The 23170-nt window shown below is 33.8% G+C and overlaps 1 protein-coding gene across 1 annotated transcript in view; it reads right to left on the bottom strand.

The window, feature by feature from the left end:
• The window catches only part of LOC111502704 (NPC intracellular cholesterol transporter 1 homolog 1b), a 121451-nt gene that overhangs the window by 17167 nt on the left and 81114 nt on the right, over positions 1-23170 (bottom strand). Inside the window, 3 exon segments of the mRNA XM_074181006.1 lie at positions 4664-4895; positions 8585-8766; positions 12754-13009. Coding sequence (XP_074037107.1) covers positions 4664-4895; positions 8585-8766; positions 12754-13009 — 670 coding nt within the window.

Below are 23170 nucleotides of genomic sequence, written 5' to 3' on the forward strand. Positions count from 1 at the left end.
ATGATACTCACGACACAGTTACGAAAGGGTAGACTGATGGTTCGAGAATATGTACGCCTAACATGCATGCAAACAAAGGATCGCGATTATTCATTGTGCATTGCGGAGGAAGTAAAGGATGGGTTCCGAATTTTCGAACTGATGTGGATAAAAACTTGAGGACTGCAATGTTGACTATCATAAGAACAAGGAAGCTCATATTTTCAAAAAATGGCTTGAAACCACATTGATCTCAAATTTGGATGCGAATAGTATAATAGTTCTGAACAACGCTGCCTATCATTCGCGACAATTTGTATTTTGAAGATTACTATACCAAAAACCAACTACTTAAAATTTTACAGATAAAAACATTCGAAAAAGTGTATGCCCTTCAGAGTATTGCTGAAAAGTATGAACACACCATACTGAGACTTCCCCCCTATTTTTGTGTTTTCAATATCATCGAGTTGATTTGGGGAAAATTGAAATAAAGCTTCAGGCGTAAAAATAATTTTCCAAAATTTGATAAGACGTATTAGAGGTAATTGAAGAAGAAGTATGTAATATTACCGAAGAAAACTGCCAGAAAATATTTGAAAAAGTAATTTAGGTTTAAAGAGACTATATGGAGATTGCACACTTCCATATAATTCGTTGAAATAAATTCATTATTGATTTAAATGACGACAGTGATAGTGAAACAGAGAATATGGAAGAGGAATTATCAGAAGCTTTAGAAAAAAATTAGTGAAGTGTTTTTGAAGATACAGCCCCTTAAAGGGGGTACATAAAATTTGTATAACAATTTTTTTCACAAGCACTGAAAAAGTTGCAATATTGAAATTGACCTGACGTTTTGTACTACCAAAAAGACACTTAGCCAGTAATTTATTTGGTTTACCACATGGTTGTAAGGGGTGGAAAACGCAACTTCTAAAATGTATTTCCAATGTAACTTTTTGTCTTATTATTTGTTCACCATTTGAAAATTCATTTCCGATAGCTCGTTTCATTCTAAACAAAAAATGTCTTTTGGGTTTTTTGCCCGAAATAAACCAGTTCGCAACAGAAATTATTTTACGAACAACTACAGAGATACATCTTCATAAATGCGAACTGGATTAATTGTTATTTCGTAGTTAGTACCTGCATTAAACGATTGAAAGGCAATTAACAAAACTAATTCATCAATAACAAATCACACAACATGTAGAAATCATAGTGAATGTTCAATATGTCTACCTTCAGACATTACGCATGCGTCTAGACGTCGGCGCATTGAGCCACGTATTCGCTCAAATATTCCCGGAGTCTCTTTGATTACCCTGCACGCATCGATGATGCGTTTTCTAAAGTCCTCTACATCGCGAACAGGAGTTCGATAAACCAAATGCTGTAAATGGCCCCAAATAGAGAAATCGAGAGGACTGAGATCCGGGGATCGAGCGGGCTAGTTCTGTGGTCCTCCTCGACCTATCCACTGATTTGCATATGTTTCAGTTAAATGGTGACGTGCTACTTGACTAAAATGGGCGGGATCCCCATCATGCATAAAAAACATATCCCTTCTGACGCCCAAAGGAACTTCCTCCAGCAGTATTGGATGCACTTCTCTTAAAAATTGAACGTATGCCTCACCATTCAATCGGGGAGGTAGAAAATGAGGCTCAAATAAATCATCCCCAATAACTCCGAGTCACACGTTAAGAGAAAACTGTTCTTGATGGTTAGTTGCGACAATAGCGTGAGGGTTTTCATCAGCCCATATGTGGTAATTATGAAAATTAATAATTTTGTCCCGAGAAAAACTACATTCGTCTGTGAATTCTATCGTCTTCAGGAAGTCACGATTTCTTCTAATCATTTCCAGCATCCAATTGCAAAATTCAAGACGGTTCGGAAAGTCTCGCGGTAACAATGCCTGTACTCGTTGCAAATGGTAAGGGTATAAGAGTTGTTCTTTTGAAATTCGAAATACCATCATATGATAAACATTTAGCTGGAAAGCAATCTTTCTAGTACTGGTAGTAGGTTGTTCTTCAATCAAATTGAGTACAGCTTCCTCGAGCTGAGGTGTTCGTACTTCTCGATGGCGACCACAATCCTGCATTCTTTTGTCGAATGAACCATATTCTCGTAATCGTTGATGAAGTCGAGCAAATATTCTATGTGAAGGATGCTGCCGTTGAGGATACATTTCATCATATCTTCTAGAAGCTTTTAACCCAGACCATAAACGTAATGCATATCTGCCATTTTAATAACAAGTGAATTATTAAAGTAACAAATTAAGAACAGAACCACACACAATTAGTATTAATTCAATTTCGAAAATTCACAAACTGACAGCGTTATACCAATTTAATTGCCACTATCACTAATAGCGACCTACTAGATAGATCAGTTTCGTATGTTCGCATTTATGACGATGTATCTCTGTAGTTGTTCCTAAAATAATTTTTTGCTGCGAACTGGTTTATTTCGGGCAAAAAACCCAAAAGACATTTTTTGTTTAGAATGAAACGAGCTATCGGAAATGAATTTTCAAATGGTGAACAAATAATAAGACAAAAAGTTACATTGGAAATACATTTTAGAAGTTGCGTTTTCCACCCCTCACATCCACGGGGTAAACCAAATAAATTACTGGCTAAGTGTCTTTTTGGTAGTACAAAACGTCAGGTTAATTTCAATATTGTAACTTTTTCAGTGCTTGTGAAAAAAATTGTTGTACAAATTTTATGTACCCCTTTTAAGGGGCTGTATCTTAACAAAGGATGCTCCAATGAAGTTTCTTTATATGAAAGATCCAATCTTTTTTTCGATGAGGAATCACCTCCTCAAATGTTTCACACTTATTCAGTTATACCCTGTATCAACAAAATATTCATTATATATATTTTTATTATATATATATTTTATATAGTTATTGTGATTCTTGTATAATCAGAAATGATTATTGAGTAACGAAATCAGTTAGCTCCTAACTATATAAGGAGAACTGTTGGAAATTAGGTTGCACTATATCGTTTACATGAACTATACATTGAATTGAAAATAGCAGTTGTTGTTATTCAGAAATGATGATTGAAATTCCCGGTGAAAAATCTGATTTTTTACTATATAACTCTAATGAATTAGATGATAAACTAAAATCACATTAGAAGCAACTAATGTTTCGAAATGACATTCATAGACATACATATACTTTATTTGTTTACGCTCATGTGATTTAGAATTGTAGCAAGTCATATTACAAAAATTGTATTTGAGAATAAATTACATTTGTATTACCAGAAAGAAAAAAGAAATCATGGAGTGAGTCAGAAACACTGAATATACAGCATGAACAATCAAACTCAATAAAACATCAATAACTTAAATACGATTAAAGATATTAAAAAATCTAAATATCTGAACATTCTCATGCGAATGTGGGGGAGTGTCTAAATATTCTGCAATAGTGTAGAAACTTGAGCCAATGAGGAACTGTTTCACCTTTTGATTGAAACAATCATTACATAACATTGAAACAGTCATAACGTCATAACTATTCAAAATGGTACAAACTAAAGGTAGAATTTTCTAAGAGAAGCAGCATATTCGACTTGATTTAAAAATATTATTGGAATATGTATTCTACTGTGTGGTGGTATATACTGATCGATAAGTAATTTTGTACTCTATACATTGATGCTGTGTGTTTCATTTTTGCCTGTTTCCAGTTTATTACTATGTGATGTCATTAGGCGATTTGTGGAGAACTTTTCTTTATCAACCAGGCATTTGGCAATTACAGTGTTAATAAACGACGTTGATTTGCGAAATATTGTTCCGGAGCCTAAAAGCCTCAAAGATGAGCCTGGAAGTGGTCGACCTACGGTAGTCCGGAGCCAGGATTTGAGGACCCTGGTGGAGACTGACCCATCACAAACGATGTGTAAGATGACGGAAGATCTGGGCGTCAGCCCCCATGCGGTTTTTGATGATTTAAAACGTATCGGAAACATCGAAAAGCTCAAAAAGTGGGTTTGCTTCCTGGTTAATACCACGAAAGGCGTTGGAACGCGCACACTTGCAGACCGGTTTCTGACTCATTAGCCACTCATCAGTGCAATATAGTTCCAAAATTGAAGGTCAAATTTTTCAGTTGTATTGCCAATTGCATATGCAGGAAATTTTCTGTGAAGATTCCTGCACTGACGCCTGTTGGATATAATCCAACGCCATTCGTGGTATTAGCCAGGGGAGTAGTTGTTTTCTGATAGGTGTCAGCCCATTCAACCTACTGTGTAGGTATATTCGAGAATGACTTGAACGTTCATTTCTTTAGATTAGATTAATGGGTATTGAATGGGTATTCACTGAGATATTACAGTTTCAAGTAAACTCATCAATACGGACAAAACTTCGTAAACAACCTAATAATTCGAAATAGTTTTTCACCATTTTCGAATTTATTTGTGATAGACTTAACTGAGTTCAACACAACAAGCAATGCTGCACAGAAGTGCAAAAGTTCTTGATTCAGTATTCGAATTCAATAAATGATATGAAGTCACTTCATTCATTTAAGTCAGCGAAGTCCATTACGAAAAGATGGAGCGTGATTCATTTACTCTTTTTTGGAAATAGCAATCCGATTGTGACGATGATGGATATATTGTGATTTTATACTCACCATGACTAGGTTCACCAGAGAAATGGCATTCAGTGATATATTCCACGCCCACATCAGACCCATCATGTGAGCAACTGTCATAATGACAGTGACAGTAACAGTCGCAGAAGAGAAAATGTTGAATCCAGTGAAGATCATGTGAGTTACAAAAACACCAATAACTGCATATGCTAAGGACATCAAAGTGTCAGCCCAAATCGTTAGGTATTGTTCGTAGTATACGTAGAACACCCTGTTGGACATCGAAACATTGTTGCAATTGTATATGAATAACAAAGGAAAGTAGCATGACTGTTGCATGAAAGTTTATACTTAAATCTGATTTTTTTTAGAAACCAACTATATTGACAAAACAGGTACATGTAAGAACTTAACAAAAAATAAATAATAATTGCACAATGAAACTTTCTAATCCTTCTAGAGGAAATTCAATGACATCATTCAATTTGACTCTAATCTTTCCAATGGAGAGAATCTTTTTAAATGTATTACTAAGTTGGATTGATAGGGACTTTGTGCATTTTCTCCTTTCCTTGCATTTCGAACACGTCGGTTTTTCATCTCCATCCAAAGTTTCTTCTCTTATAAACGAATCCAAGCATTGCCACAAACTCAATCTGAATAGTTTTTTCACGCTTTCTGACTTCAAGTTTTCATGTAGTAGCTCTAATTTTACGAATATTAAAGTGAGGGAGTTTTTAATGGAAGTAAAGTGAAAATACGAACACATATACAATGTGTGTCGTATTGAGCTTAATTTGAAACTTTGACATGAAGGAGTGAGCATATCGAAAAATACCTTCTATTCACCAATATACACAGAGTGCGTGGGGTATCAAAGTTATGTTTTTCAAATGAAACAATTTATATTGCTTTTCATTTTCTATTTTCTATTGTGACTATTGAAGAGTCGATTTTTTTTAAATTCAGCTTCATCGCTCGAAATAATTTTTACAGGAAATCTGGGCCCCGTTGACTTCTCAATAATAGTGCTTCACAAAATTGTATACGTTTCACACAGTCTCCCGCTTTCAACGAGTGCACCATGTTATATCTGTATGGATTCCATTTATGAATCAACAATTTTCTCTGTATAGTTTTGAATGCAATTTATTATTTGACTTCGGCATCTCTTTCTCCTGCATCACAAACTGCAAAAAACAATGCTAGTACGTTTATAAGAGTGACTTCATTGCCCACCACTTCCTTAATTTTGTCAAATGGTCTTCTGAAGGAAACATAATTTTCGAGGTAGATGATCATTCTTTTCTCTGTATTTCCAGTTGGTTTTGATTATTTGGAAATCTGGTGGCAAATGCACGACACATCTAGATGTATTTTTCAATGCTGAACAACGATTTTGAATAACATTTCCCGAAATTGTTTAAATAAAAGTACTTTAATCTTGTCTCAAAATCAAATATTTGAAGGCTCCTCGTATATTACATTGTTGTGATTCTATATATTTTATCATCATTTTTTCTCGTCTAATTAGTATAATTTCCGTACCCCACTGCAAGAGACCGATTAAGACAAAAACGTCATTTCTGAGAATTTAGTGCAGATTATTTTGGAATTATAGTTATAGTCATCTTGAATTCAATTGCAGCATCTGTAGCAGCAACTGTGTAATGTCCTGAACTCACTTCCAGATATCGTCCTGCTTTTCAGAAATTGAAGGCTGTCTAGAAGATCAATTTCTTCATTGTCAGTGCTTAACTTTAGCTCTGCACTTCCATAAGTACATAAAACGTATAATTTGTACGAGTACGAGAGTAAATTCAGCATTTTCAAAATTACATACAGAGTGTATCAACGATACGATAGCTGCTAACCTATTTTACAGTAAATATACAGTATCATCCCCAAAGTATGCACCATATGAGAAACTTATTTATTTAGGGTTTTTCGACAAAACGTTATTTCTGATAAAAGTTTGTGCATTCCCTAAAACTGAACATGCACCAAAAAAATACAGTACAACAAACGTAATATACGAGAAGCCTTCAAATATTTGATTTTGTGACAGGAGTAAAGTACTCTTATTTTGAAATATTTTATGAAATATCAATCAGAAAAGTTGTTCAGCATTGAAAAGTACATGTAGATTTGAAGTCATGGCCATCTGAGTGAAGTTTTATTTTTTACCATATTTTTAAAATGGGGACCACGAAAAACAAATTTTTGCTAAAACGATAAATATACAGCATCCTATATACGACGGTCCATTTCAAAAGTCTGTGATATTACAAATTACACAACTGTCATGTTGACCACGGTCAATTTTTTTGGAAAGTAAATAATTTTCAAAGTTTTTGGTGCAAAGTTATTTTTATTTTTTGTTATTACCGAAAATTACTCAAAATTATATTCAATAATATCAAATCACAAAACATCAAAGTAAAGTAGGTACTTCTGAACAAACTCATTGATTTCTTGAAGATTTTCTTGTCCAAAATAAGTATTTTGGGTTGAATGAAGCGTCGTATACAGGATGCTGTCTATTTATCGTTTTAGCAAAAATCAGTTTTTCGTAGTCCCCATTTAGAGAAAATCGTAAAAAAATAAAAATTCACTTACATGGCTATGACTTCAAATCTAGATGTATTTTTCAATGCTAAACAACTTTTCTAAATATTTCTCGAAATTTTTCAAAATAAACCCTTAATAAATGAGTTTCCCATATGGTGCATACTTTGGGAATGACACTGTATATTTATTATATATTTTTTATAAAAGAAAATATCTCGAATAACAGTTTGAGACAATGATGAAGGCTATGTTCTGATTTATTAAAGTTTAATTTTTTTGGAAGGACTATTTTTTATATTTTTGAGAGCCTTAAAGAAATACACATTTCTGCATAAACTAGAAGTCTATACAGTCACTCGTTCCCAATTAATAAGAATTTCTGATTTTACTGTAACTCACACATCTGTGACTTGTTGTCATACTTCTTTCGAATTTGTTGGTTTTGTCAAAAATACACGCTCCTTTACATTATCCTCCAAGGATAAGTCAAGGAAAGCGAGGTCAGGGGGCCTTGGTGGCTGTCCGAAATGCCCTCTACTACCAATCCAACGACCCGGGAATTCCTCATCTAGGAATTCTCTTACAAGAACATGAAAGAGTGGACGTGTCCTATTCCCCTGATAAATTGAGTCATACTCAAAAGAATCATATTCAATAATAGCTACAATACCAGGAGGACCGTATTATCCATAATTCCGGTTGAAACATTCAATTTATCAGGATTTTGTTTATGGTGATCACAATCCATCGAGGATTGTGATCACTAGTATCAGCAGTTGTGTCTATTGATAGAACCATATAAAAAAAACTTGCTCCATAGCGAAACATATCCGATAGAGGTTGTTGGGTTGTAGGGCAATCAAAAGTTCAATGCTTTCGCAGTTTCACAAAACTGCAGTCTTCGATCTGGGTCATCTTCATTCGGTTCTTGTACAAGATAGCGCTAAAAGTTGTAATGACTTTTTGCACCTACACTGAAAAATCATTAATAAACAATTTTGTGGCCTCATGATGATTTCGATTAGCTTATCGATAAAATGAAATTATTTCAATGTTGTCTTCATATAAGCGAACCATATCGAAAGAAACGAAATCGCAAAATTTACTGATGCCTTTTCAATGTTAACAAAAAACTGAACCAAAGGGTAATACTAGAGGGTCAAGTCACAAAATAAACAAATGTATTTTTTGTTGTATTATTTGAAATTGTTCTCATTCTCATTACCGTACAGACCTCCTGTTTGTGCAGAAATATTTGTTTTTTCAAAGCCTTCAAAATTAGATGCATATTGATACAGGGTTCCATTCATTATTTTGGATTACAGCGCCCTTTTGCCGCCCCTAGAAGGATGAAAAATTTTGTTTCACTATGTAATCATTATTTCTTACCCGTATGGAAATATTTCAACACCTGGAATGTTGATGGTTTTTGTCAAATTTTCTGCAATGTATCTGGCGTATTTCAACGCTCCTATAAATTGTGAAGAAGTTGTCGCTACAGTATGGTATGACATAATATTAGACGTTATTACGGTAGAAATTCCATTTTCATCAGTGACGTAGTTCATCCCCTGAAAACATATACTTAATTCCACATATCACACTCCATATACAACTCATAAAAATTCTATGAAAGAAAAGAGATGCCTCAAGCTATATATGGGGCAGATTCACTGGAGATGCTGAATAAATTACAGTCGGCTGAATTTTTCATTAGATTTTCATTTTATTGTGAGAAACAATTGTTTGCAAGGTTGGCAATATAACGGCATTAATCATGTTATTGTGAACTTCTTTAGTACCACTGGAAAAATACAGTAATGTTGTGTTATCCGCGTATAACTTAATGTTTCCTTTCAACAATAATTTTGAAACAGAATTAATGTGAATCAAAAATAAAACTGGACCCAAAATAGACCCTTGTGGAACACCACAAATGATAGTTTTGAATGAACTGCAATTTTTTCCTATACGCACAAACTGTTTTCTATTAGATACATAATTTTCAAATTATCTATGAATAATGCCTCGAATACCAATGTTATTCAATTTTTTCAATAAAATATTATGATTAACTGTGCAAATGCCTTTCGCGAATCAAGAGCACATTTCATATCTCCATCTAATTGTAGTTGAATATTAGAAATAACATCCATTACTGCAGACTCAGTATCACTCGATCTGCGAAAGCCATATTGACCTGACGACAAATAACTTATTGACTCCAAATAATCTGTCAACCAATTCACAACACAACAAAAAAATATTTTTTGAATGTTTCCTACACTAAATCAGTCAATTTCTACAAATTTTGGGGTGATGAAAACGAAAATAACAATGAAAAATTTTTATTAGCTCTGGTTTTTGAGATACACAGTACTTAATCTTAAAGAGTAGTTATACTATACGTGAAAAGTGAAAGTACATAAAACAATATTGTTATGTTTCTTTTAGAATATTTTAAGTACAAAATTAATAAAAAAAAACATTATTCTTGGTGTTTTGACAAATAAAAGAAGTTTGTACCACCAAATTTCAATTAAGTCCATCCGATTCATTGTAAGATCGCTGTCGTTTAGCTTGTCTTTTATAAAACACTTCTGGAGCATCCCTACACACAGACCAGCAGTAGTCTGCAAGCATTGCTTCATTCCAACGGCCCTGATATCTCTGTTCCATTAAGGCAATGTCTTGATGGAATCTTTCTCCATGTTCGTCACTCACAGCTCCACAGTTTTGTGGGAAGAAATTAAGATGAGAGTGAAGAAAATGAATTTTTAAGGACATGTTGCATCCAAGTTGGTGGTAAGCTTGAAGAAGCTCTTTAACCAATGCTGTGAAGTTATCATCTCTTTTGTTACCTAAAAACCCATGTACAACCCCCTTAAAGGCTTCCCAGGCTCTTTTTTCATTTCCTGTTAAAATCATGTCAAAAGCAGGATCATTTACGATTTCACGGATTTGAGGCCCAATAAAGATGCCTTGACTTTAGCATCACTCAACCTGGGAAACTTTGCTCTCAAGTACTTAAAAGCTTGTCCTTCCTGGTCCATGGCCTTCACAAAGTTTTTCATTAGTCCCAACTTAATATGTAATGGGGGAAGGAGAACATCCTTAGGATCTACAAGAGGCTCGTAAACTACATTTTTCTCATTAGGGTTTAGGTCTCGTGTAGGCCAGTTCATTTTTTTATAGTGAGATTTTCTATCCCGACTGTTCTACAGACACAAAAAACAACAGTACTTGGTGAACCCTAATTGCATTCCTAGGAGTATAGCAATGACTTTCAGATCACCACAGATGTGCCACTTGTGTTGTTCATATTTGATTGATTGGAGAAGTGTTTTCATATTTATATACGTTTCCTTCATGTGAACTGCATGACCTATAGGAATAGAGGGTAGCTGATTTCCATTATGCAGTACAGCTTTCAGGCTTAGTTTTGAAGAGTCTATAAACAGTCTCCATTCAGATGGAGTGTGATCCAAATTCAAGCAGTCCATCAAACCATTAACATCAGAACAAACTACGAGGTTTTCTTTTTTCTCAAAAAAAAGGAAGCAAATCTTTTTGACGCTGTCTGTACTGAGATATTTTCACATCATGTTTTAGAAGATTCCACTGTTGTAGTCTTGACCCTAACAGCTCAGCCTTTTCCTTAGACAAGCGAAGATCTCTTATAAGGTCACTCAACTCTGCTTGACTAATTCTGTGTGGATCACTAGACCTATCGCTTACCTCAAAATCAGGGTCATAGGATGTAGAAGGATGGGTTGCTCCTTCTAAATAATCTTCATCACCTTCCTCTTAAATTTCATTGTTTTGGGGTGGAGAAGGGACTGGCAAATTGTCTGAGTGTGGTACAGGCCGAAGAGCAGATGGGAGATTAGGGTATTTAACCGTTCCTCTTTTCTTCATAGATAAACCTTGCTTAATGGGAGGAGTTAAGCAGAAATAACAGTCGTCTGTATGATTGGTAGGCTCACGCCAAACCATAGGTACTGCAAAAGCCATTGCCCGGTTTTTATTTTTCAGCCACTCTCGCAATATGACGGAACAAGAATAACAACATATATGAGGAGCCCATGATTTATCTTGGTCCCCAACTTTCACACCAAAATAATGTTCATAGGCTGTCTTAACGATAGGTGTCATTTTACGTTTCTGAGCCTTAAATGTTATTTCACCACATATATAGCAAAAGCTATCGACAGAATTCACACACTTTCGAGGCATTTCAGATCAGCACTTAAATTAATTTAAAAATCAACTTCACACGATAATTTCAATAGCAACCACGTGCGTACAATTGACAAACTCACATAGGTTATGTTTACTACTTAAGAACAGCTGATGAGAGGGGTGTTATGTAAACAAACATGTGTACCAACTGTTGGTGATGAAATATTTCATTTGTTGAAAACTCAATATACATATATATAATATAATGATACTATATCTTGAAAACAAGAGCTAATATATAATTTTTATGGTCACTTTCGGTTTTAAAACGTGGAAATAAATTGAAATCATCTAATTTCAACCCCGAAACAAAAACTTTGTTGTGTTCTGATTCATGACTTTTTTGATCACTTTTGGAAATATAGGACAACTGAGATGGGACTATAATTATTCGTATCACTTTTGCTACTGGATTTGAATATAGGAGAAACACATGCAATTTTACAGTTACTAGAAAAAATACCAGATTATTTCGTTAATAATTAGAGTCAATTCTGATCTTACATATTTAAAGGCGTATACTGAAATTTGATCATATCCAGATGATTCATTTATATCAAAGTTTGAAATAATATCTTCAATTTCTCCTTCATTTATAGGTTTCAGGAAAATTGACGAGGAAACATTAAATTCAGAAAAATCAGCCAAGACTGGAGGAATACAAGCAGACAATTTGTTTGCAATACAGGTGAAATAATCACAAAATAATTCGGATATCTGGTCGGAATCTTCTGTCTTTCTACCATCTTCTGTGATAATTTCTTCTACGACTTCATTGTTTTTATTGTATAAAAGTTTGTTCATGGATCTCCACATTGATTTGAGCGTTGCATTCTCAAATTCTTTGTTATAAAATTTTGTTTTTGCCTAAAATGTGTTTTCAATATCTCTTAGAATATGTGGAAACCGTAGATTCAAAAAGAAATTTGACAAAATTGAGAAATTTTTTTCGGGACGATAGTCGGTTTGGTTGGCGAGATTGGTTTGTTTCAAAATAGAGTTTAACAGACCAATTTCGCTTATATTGGAAGTAGTTTTTAAGTGTTTCCTAATGTGCGTGATAGTGCGCCCGACTCGCGATCGAAAGGTCGTCAGTTCGATCCCTACTTCGACCAGATATTTATCTCTAGAGAATTCATCTAGTTGAGATGATTCTGCAACGTTATATGACTGACGTACTGCAAATATCTATGATTATCAATATCGCATTATTAATATCGTCTAACTAGAACATGAGGCTAATAACCAAAGTTGTCGTAGCTGTTGAGACCAAAAAAATCATTTGGGCCCTGATCAATAAATATAATGAAACTCACCCCTGCATAAGGACCATGCCCTCCTTTAGGACAAGTCGGATCAGGATTGTCGTTGAGGAAATGGGGCAGATATCTCCTGAAGTATTCGTACTGAGTCATATTCATCGAATTAAAATTACAATGTTCACACTGGTCTGAGCCGTAAGTGTGAGGGCAAAAATATCCGGTCGATTTGAAATATTTGCAGCAAGTTTCGCTGTCTCCCCATTCCTTGAAATCGTCCAACCAGGAACTTGCCTGAGTTGACAAATATGTGCTGAAATGAACATTATTCTCATCAGAAACTTCTGAAGTATATACAGTGCATTCCATTTAAAACGAGCCACCCTGAATAACTTTTGGAACAATGATTTCAGGAAAAATGAAAAAACACGTCAACCATAGTATACAGGGGGAAACATTTTGAATTATTCACTCTAGAGACAAAAATGGAAGCAATAAATCAGAAAAAGAGATTTTTTATTTATTCTTGAATCATAATCTGATGACTGGACAATGAGAAGAAAAAAATGTTCTATAGTAAATGTTCAAAAACGTTTCCAACAACTTCCATACAATGGTACTTCCATTTCCTCCCTCACTTGGTTGAGAATCTCTGGACTTATTTCTCTGCAATGCCTCATGATATTCTCTGTCAAATCTTCAATGTTTTTGATTCTATCTCATACACATTAGACTTCAAAGACCCCATAGAAAGGAATCTACAGGAGTGAGATCCGGAGACCTTGGTGGTAATTCTGTAAGACCTCTTCTGCCAATCGAGCGACCAGGAGAAATATCATTCAAAATTGTCGCACTGGAGCTACATAATGAGGAGGTGCACCATCCTGCTGAAAAACTATTTCGTTTTCGAATAAATTTAAATCCTTCTAAATTGCCCTATTGATGCATGGTATTATTCGATCCTCCAACATATCCAAATATTTATCAATAGTCAAATTATCATCGATAAAAAAAAGATTCTATGATGTGGTCACCTAAAATTCCTGCCAAACATTCAGTTTTTGAGGTCGTTCGGTATGACTTTGACGGTATAAATAAGGATTCGTATTACTCTATTATTGATAATTTTGAATATAGAATGAAGAAAATACTTTTGTCTAGTCTAGACAAAAGTATTTTCTTTATTCTATATTCAACATGAATTTCTACAAAATTAATAAGTCATCAATCGAACAAATTGATAATTTTGCCGATTCACCTCTCTATTCAAACAAAACGTACATTCATCTGAAAAACAAATTTTATACAAGAAATTCTGATGCAAGTTGATCCGTTCAGTGAGACTTTCACAAAACTCGATACATCTATCGAAATCATCTTCGTTTAATTCATGAACTAGTCTAATCTTATCCGAATGAAATGTGTACTTATGAAGGATTCTAAAAACATTTGTACGACTGATTGCTCATTCTCGAGATAACTAAGTGAGAGATTGCGAATTTTCCATTAGTCCAAAGTGCCCTACAAATAATAGTACAAATAGCTTCATCGTTAACAACTCCTGAACGGTTATGCTTTTTACTGTTATAAGATCCAGTTTTCATAAATTTGTTCAATAATTCCGAAACGTATTTGTGTCGTACATTTCTTCCTGGATGATTATCAATGAACATACGGGCAGCAGCTCTAGTACTATTTCCATTCTGGTAGTACAAACTATCTATTTCAATCCGTTCTCGAAGCGTATAAACCATTGCTTCTCAAGAATTCACAAAAACAGAAACAGCAATTGTAACTTCGCCTGGTAGATAATAGTTATTGTAGAATGAGACAACTACAAAATGAAGAGACTATTGAATTCAAACTTAACTAGGCAAAATAAGACTTTTTTGAAGTATACTTCACTAAAACACCTATGAAACGTAGGTAACAGATTTTTCAGAAGTTCATTCAGGGTAGCCCGTTTTTAACTCAAATAATTTTTAGGTTCCAAACTATGGAACACCTGATAATGCAAAACAATTGATTAATTGAAAAAAATCATGACATGTTCTATGGGTGCGATAGGGAAAATTAGATCAAATGTGAGTATGTCAAAATGTGTCACCCTGTATACTATTGTTGATGTGTTTTTTTATTTTTCCTGAAAATCATTGTTCCAAAAGTTATTCAGGATGGCTCATTTTCAACTCAAATAATTTGTAGCTCCCGAACCATAAGCTTCAGACCATATGATTTATACTTTGTTGAAATCTGCTCATCCTGCAGCATCTGATAATGCCAAACAATGTTGGGTGATCCATTTGAAAAAAATTGATGACATGCACTGGGGATGCGATAGGGGAAGCAACATCAAATGTGAATATGTCAAAATGTGTCCCCCTGTATACTATGGTTGACGTGTTTCTTTATTTTTCTTGCAAATCATTGTTTATACCAAAAGTTACACAGGGTAGCTCGTTGTGAATAGAATGCCCTGTATCTAAAGAATCAAAAGGTCGATATATAAGCCAGTCAGTCATTTTAAGGGGTTTGCCTAGGAAAGTGGACATACCCAGCTGTGAAGTATAAACTTTGTTAAAAACCGACTTTTTGCACGTTTTTTGCCAATATCTCGTTTCCAATGGGATTTATGTTAATTGTATTTATTGTCAATATTGTAGAAAATTAAATTCTCTACAACTTTTGTTTCTAACATTTTTTCAAACGTTGAATCGTTTTTTTTTTTTCATTAATTATTTATTTTCAATTAAGTAACAATTTATTTAATAACACTTATAAATAAAAGTGAATAGAAAAAAAATTAAATTTTAAATAATATTTTTATTAAAAAATGTCATTTGATACATTTGTGAATGTCAAAATTAAAAAAAAAGATAAAATAATTAAAAGAATAATGAGTTTTGATTTCAATTTTCTTCTTCTTCATCGTCGTCGTCTTCTCGCGGGCGTCTTCAAGGGCGTTATCATTTTCATTGTCATCTTCACCCAGTTTCGTTTTCAATTCTTCCATGATTTCTGGATCGAAGGACCTATCTTCGTTAACATCGGTCTCATATGGTACAGCATTGAGACAAGCTTGCCCATTACACTGGCCACAAGCTAAAGAGCATTGCAACCCCGCTTTCCTGCAACCACATCTTGAACCACAACTACTTTTGCAGTTACAGAATATCGTATTGAGTAACTCATCTGGAGCAGGTGATAAAATGGTCATGATAGGTTCTAGCAATCCGTTACGCATTGTCCAACCCCATTCCTGGGATTCCAAATCATGTCCTAACCAAGTTTGAACTCGGTAATGAACACGATTGAAATGTTGAGCTGCTCCACTTATTGGTGGGATATTTGATAACTGCACAGGTTTATTGAGCCTTGTTAGCTTGACATATTGTATCTACAGACTTTGGAGCATTATAAAGAGCTAATGAAGTTTGCAATCCACTATCAAATAATTTTTGAACCGGGCGGTTTTCTTCTTCAAATACTGCGGCAAGTTCATCCAAATTGGATAGTTTCTCGAAAAACTTTTTCAATTTTTAAAGAGCGCAGAAGTCGTATCACAGCCGCTTAAAGCATGAAGGAACAAAATATGTTTTTCAGAACTTGAATATTTGTCGAAACTCTTAGAGGAGTGTATTTCCGTTTACACATTTGCTTTGCCAACTTTTTTAAAAAAATTCTTGTTCAAGAGAAGAAGCTGTCAGGTATACATTTTGAAGTTATAAAAGAATTTCAGAGTTTAGAAATTTTAAACAAGATTTACTAAATTATTTTCTACTTAAAATGCAATCACCGTAAAAGAGAATACAATTAAAATGTAATTGAAGTATATCCCTTAATGACTTTTTGAAATACAGGAATAAATTGCATTATTGAATTCATAGACCGATTCATTAATGAAAAAAATATCTAAATATAATGTATTTGTTAATAAAAAATGAAAATTATTTATAATTATTCATCAAGTAATAATCTATAAACCTTAAATGAGCTGATTTCGATCGGGACAACCAGTTGATTTCAAATAATATTTGATCTGCGCTCGCGCTGCCCTCTATCTAAAAAACGATTCAACGTATGAAAAAATGTTTGAAACAAAAGTTGTAGAGAATTTAATTCTCTACAATATTAATGAAAATACAATTAGCATAAAACTCATTGTAAATAAGATATTGGCAAAAGACTTGCAAAAAGTCGTTTTTTTTTTACTTTCAACCCCCAATTTTTGAAGTTGCGACCGTCGAATCATATGTGAATTTTGAGAATACTTTTATAATGTCAAAATACGAAGTTTATACAAATTTACAGGTGAGTATGTCAAGTTTCCGAAATACAGGCCTAAATCGACCTAAAATGACTGGACAAATAAACTCGGATTCAACATAAAACTGAATTGTATGCCAATTTTGTGAAGAAAAATGCTCTAAATGATATTATCATACCTTTGATGTTAGATTATTCGAAATCTAGCTGCAAAAATTCATCATGATAAGCATCTAATATTGGAGAAAACATCGCTTTCATTAGGCCAACAACTCATCAGAAAGTCTAAGTAAAAAGGAATTCAGTAGTAAGTTGTTAAATATAAATCGTATTACATATTTTTGACTTCACAATTTTCGATTCATGTCAATCAAAATATGAATAATCGAAAAAGCCAAAACGAAATGAGGAGTTGTTTCGATAGAAATTTTCAAAAAATTCTTTGTCATTGGTCTCCCTCACTTTTTGGGAAATACTGCAAATATTGTCACTATGTAGATGTTGCTGAATGTGTCGTTATAATTGGCTGGATTAGATTGAATAGAAGACGATCATACTTTTGTCGAGTTGCACATTCTACATACAGTGTGGTACCTTTAACTGGAATAAATTCAGTAGAATTGTAGCAGAATGTTTCTTGCAAAATTCCTGAGACAGGTCGATTTTGTTTTCAAGAGAGATACATTTCTACATTCTAATGAACCAAATTACATGCATCCCTTACATAGGGTAGCTACCCCCTAATTTTTTTTAAATAGCAATAAGGGTTGATTTATATTAAATTTCAAAGACATATTATTCCTCTAAACAGCGGTGCTCGATTTTTAAATTTTCGTCGATTAGTTTCCGAGATACTATCAATTTAATAATTTGCATAAAAAATTAGCATTTTTCAAATTATCCTCATGTCTTATGAAAAATGCGCAGCTTTGAAGAAAATGTTCAAACAGGTCGATTTTGCCTTCAAGGGAGAAACATTTCAACAATGTAATAAATCAAATTACGTACACTCCTAAGCAGGGTAGCTACCCCTAGAAAATTATTAAATAGCAATAAAGGTTGGATTGTAATGTGCTTTAGAAACAATTTATTTCCCTTAACAACAGTAATCGATTTTTTAAATTTGATCAAGGAGATTATAGTGAACTATCTAGTTTTACAATAAACATAAGGGTAACGGTTAAAAAAATGGTACAAATAAGATTTAATTTAATAGATGCTCAAAGTGTTCACCAAGTACATGCTGGCATAGTCCAAGCCGATGGTAAAATTCCAGACATTTTTCAAAATGTCTGGAGTGGGGTAAGGTCAGGAGAGCGTGCCGGCCACTCAATTGCACCTCTTCTGCCAATCCATCTTTGTGGAAAAATGTGGTCCAAGTATTGACGCACGCCGCGAGCATAATGTGGTGGTGCTCCATCTTGCTGCATCCATATCCTTTCATCATGCAAATCTGGATCTAACTGACTAGGGTATAGGGCAGATAAGGCCGGAACTAGTTCGTTTCGAAAAAACTGCTCATATCTTTCTCCAGTCAAATTATCATCGAAAAATATAGGCCCTATCACTTGCCTACCAGTAATACCAGCCCAAACATTAATTTTCACTGGGTACTGAGTGTGAGTTTCCCTCACCCAGTGCGGGTTAACGTCAGACCAGTAGCGACAATTTTGTCTGTTAACATGACCACTTAGAGTAAATATAGTCTCATCAGAGAAAAGTAGCCATTCCGGTGATATCTGATTTCCATCAATAGCGTGCATCATAATTCCATAAAACTGAACTCTGCGATCTGCATCGTCTTCACGTAACTCTTGGACTGCACGCATTTTGTAAGGCCGTTTGCCTGCACACGCTAATATTTTCGGCACAGATTTATGACAAACAGAATTGTCACGAGCAAGTTGCCTGGCTGCAGTAACAGGTTGTTCTTCGAATGCCAATAGTATATCCAATTTCGTATTATAATCGATTTTAGATGACCTTCGTCTAGGAACATCTCTAACATGCCTATGTTCTCGGAATCTCTTTTCAATTTTGCTAATGGTACCTTGATTTAAAGGTGGCAAATCTGGGTACTTCTGTCTAAACAAATCGACAACTTCGTCTTGAGTTCGACGTCTCTCTCCATAACCAACCATCATTGAGATTTCTATTCTGTGGAACTCTGTTAAGTGAGGCATCCTCTCAAAAAATTTTACAAAAGTTCAAAAAAGTAGTAATGGGTTTAACGTCACGCTGACAGTGACAACACAACAGTGTGGATAGATATCACGATTATAAATAAATGAACTAGCACCGCTAGAAACTACTACTCACAGATAACTTTTTATACAAAATCAAATTCAGTTTTTTATTTCTTTGAAAAACAGTCAAGTTTTTGTACATTCCGCAGATTTCCAACTTGCCAGCATGTACATGGTGAACACTTTGAGCATATTCAACGAAAGTCATTTTTTGTGGAGGAAAAAATTAGTTTTTTATCGACCTTTTTTTGGGTAATGGTTACCTTCCACAATCTGAAAAAATATAAAAATTTAAAATAAGTATAATTTCTTAATATTTTTTTGATAGGCAAAATTGTGAAATACGACAAGTTACTGATAAATTGAAGATTTTTCTTTGTGAAAAATACTTTGATTTTTACGCAGTAACTTATCGGGGTAAACTAAAAAGTTTGCCCTTCTACACTTGTATAAAGTTCTCCATTATAATTTTTATATTTTTTCAGATTGTGGAAGGTAACCATTACCCAAAAAAAGGTCGATAAAAAACTTTGAGCATCTATTAAATTAAATCTTTTGTACCATTTCTTTTTAACCGTTACCCTTATGTTTATTGTAAAACTAGATAATAATAATAATAATAATGACTCTATTCATAAAAAAAAATAATTATAATCATACAAACAAATAATAGCTATGTTGAATAAAGTAAAATGGCAATAAGTGCAGAAGCACTTGTTTCGCCTAAAAAAGATAACACATACACACACAAATACATACAGACACTTTTTTAAAAATAATGTTAGGGCTATAAAATGACCAAATTGTAAACCTAGAAGGTGAACGATCAGAAGGGTGATATTTTTCATTTCATAATAGGTACTGTTGTAAAAAAATTCAAAAAATAATAACGCGCATTATACATTATATTATAAAACTGCTTTATACTTAAATGAATTGATGTTAATGATGTACATGCAAACATATGCATCATATGGGTTCAGGTATATAACAAACATAACACACAAATTTCAAATAATTTTTTTGTCAACAAGTTCAGCAAAAAAATTTCTTGGTTGAGATAATATGAATAATCTTAATTTTTTCTTGAACAAATGAATAATTGTGATACTGCGCATTTAGTCGGGAATAGTATTGAACAGCTTAGGAGCAAAGTAATTGTATGAATGCTGGAAAATAGATTTTTGCGTTTGAGGAATAACGTGGTTATTTTTTTTACGGGTGTTGTATAAGTGAGTCGGAAGAGTGAAACATCTGTGCTTGTAATAAGCTATGACAATATTATAGTAAAACAGTTGGCGGATATCGAAAACTTTAGCTTCGGAATACAATGATTCTGTTGAATAATGTGGTGGTTTTGATAGTATCAATTTCAGGAACCTATTTTGGAGCACCTCGAGTGGACGAAGGTGTATATGGAATGTTCCACCTCAGCAAGCGATTCCATAGCTCAGATGACTCGCCACGAGTGCGTGATATAGAATTTTGAGATCAGAGTATGTCAGTATTTTCAACAAATATTTGAATTTGTATAGTATACAACGTAACTTATTACAGATATATTGAATATGTGCCTTCCACTTGAGATGTGATTCAATTATCACACCTAGATATTTCACTTTTGATTCGGGAAGTATTACATGTTGTCCAATCTTCAATTGTGAAAAGGAAGGATTACTGAAATTATTGCAACTGAAGGGTAGATAATGTGTTTTATCGAAACTTACTGTCAACAATCGATATTCAAGCCAATTTTTTATTGATCCGAGATCAAGTTTCAACAATACTTTTCAGTTCCTCCCAGCCATTCACCTTGTAGAAAATAGCCGTATCGTCTGCAAAATCTAATATTTTACCTTTGCTTTCGATAGAGTATAGTCCATTCACTAATATGTTGAAAAGGATTGGTCCTAAAACCGTGCCTTGGGGAACCCCAATAACAATTTTTCGCGTGTCACTCAACACGTCATCAATTCTTATACACTGGAATCTATCAGTGAGGTAACTTCTGAACAAATTCAAAGTTTTGCCTCTTATGCCAATATCATCCAAGGATTTCAATAGAAGGTCATAGTCAACTGTGTCGAATGCCTTCGACAAGTCGATGAATACGCATAGGCATGGTTTATTTTCATTAAGAGCTGATGATATATCTGTGATGAGAGCTATGATTGCGTCCTGAGTGGATACTTTTTCGCGAAACCCAAACTGACGATTAGATATTTCGAGACGTACGATGTTAACCTTTTTTTTAAGGATATTTTCAAAAACTTTGTTCAGGTGTGTAGTAAGGGAAATGGGTCTGTGATTTGTAACCACTGTCTCATCGCCGTTCTTGAATAAAGGATTATAGTTCACTATAATCTCCTTGATCAAATTTTAAAAATCGATTACTGTTGTTGAGGGAAATAAATTGTTTCTAAAGCACATTACAACCCAACCTTTATTGCTATTTAATAATTTTCTAGGGGTAGCTACCCTGCTTAGGAGTGTACGTAATTTGATTTATTACATTGTTAAAATGTTTCTCACTTGAAGGCAAAATCGACCTGTTTAAACATTTTCTTCAAAGCTGCGCATTTTTCATAAGACATGGGGATAATTTGAAAAATGCTAATTTTTTATGCAAATTATTAAATTGATAGTATCTCGGAAACTAATCGACGAAATTTTAAAAATCGAGCACTGCTGTTTAGAGGAATAATATGTCTTTAAAATTTAATACAAATCAACCCTTATTGCTATTTAAAAAAATTTGGGGGGTAGCTACCTCAAAGTGGAGTTGATCGAGGTAGATCAGGTTCTACAGCTATCAAAAGAACTTGTTGGACATATCGTGCATGAATATTTGGGTATGCGAAAGCTCTGTTCAAAGTGGGTGCCGTGCAAACTCACAATCTACCAAGAACAACAACGAATTGATGATTCTGAGCAGTGTTTGAACACTGTGACAATGATGAAACGTGGTTCCATCATTTCACACCAGAATCAAAATGATCGTCGGCTGATAAGGTTGTGGTATCAGTATTTTGGAATGCGCATTATACAGGGTATTCCATATTTGATGGTCCATTAGACGTATCTAGGGAACAAAAACAGATGAGAGTTTTGAATTTTGGTTTCCAAAGTAACTGGTTGTGATCTATCGTTTGAAAATATTTTCGTCACCGCAATGTTGCCACATCTACATGTAACAGACATCAACTTGGAAATTTCAAATGGAACACCCTATATATATTTTTGAATTCTGCATCAAAATCCAAACTACTTTTGTTGATTATGTTCTATACTTATCTCTCATCGTTTTTGAAATAATAATAATTTTGTAATTTTTTTTGGCGAAAACATGGTATTTTTAATATTTAATATGGCATGAATTAACTGATACATTGAACTCAACTTCTAGCAACATTGAGATAAGATATGGTGGTTGTTATTCCAGAATGGAACTCAAATATTATTTTATACAGAGTGTCTGAAAAATACGTCTCAATTTGTATCTTCGATAAACGACCATAACTAATTTTTTTCAAAAGGAACACCCTGTATCATATTCAATTTTCGAATTCAGTCAACTGATGTGAACAACTTTAATCGACTATGTCCTATACCTATCTCTGACCGTTTATGAATTCTCCTATCAAATATAACATTTCAAATACAAAATTCGGGGAAAAATGTATTATTGAACATATCGAATAATGAATAATGACTTTACATTAGTTCAGAAAGGTTTAATGGAATACATGAATGAAATTTCACAGTGGGTGTATGACAAACATTACTATTTCGACACAAGAACGAACACTTTTCAAAATTAAATTGATAACAAACATGATTCTACACTAGAAAACAAGAGAAAATATTGTAAAACTAGCTTCGCAACTATTTGATATTTGATACTGATATGACTGAAATTCAGTAGCTCATATGCTTGAAATGCTGACCATTTACTTGCAAAC

The sequence above is a fragment of the Leptinotarsa decemlineata genome, unplaced genomic scaffold (assembly GCF_025532065.1).
Source record: "Leptinotarsa decemlineata unplaced genomic scaffold, Ldec_3_MD MMD2_tig00026307_RagTag_RagTag, whole genome shotgun sequence".
Taxonomy (NCBI): domain Eukaryota; kingdom Metazoa; phylum Arthropoda; class Insecta; order Coleoptera; family Chrysomelidae; genus Leptinotarsa; species Leptinotarsa decemlineata.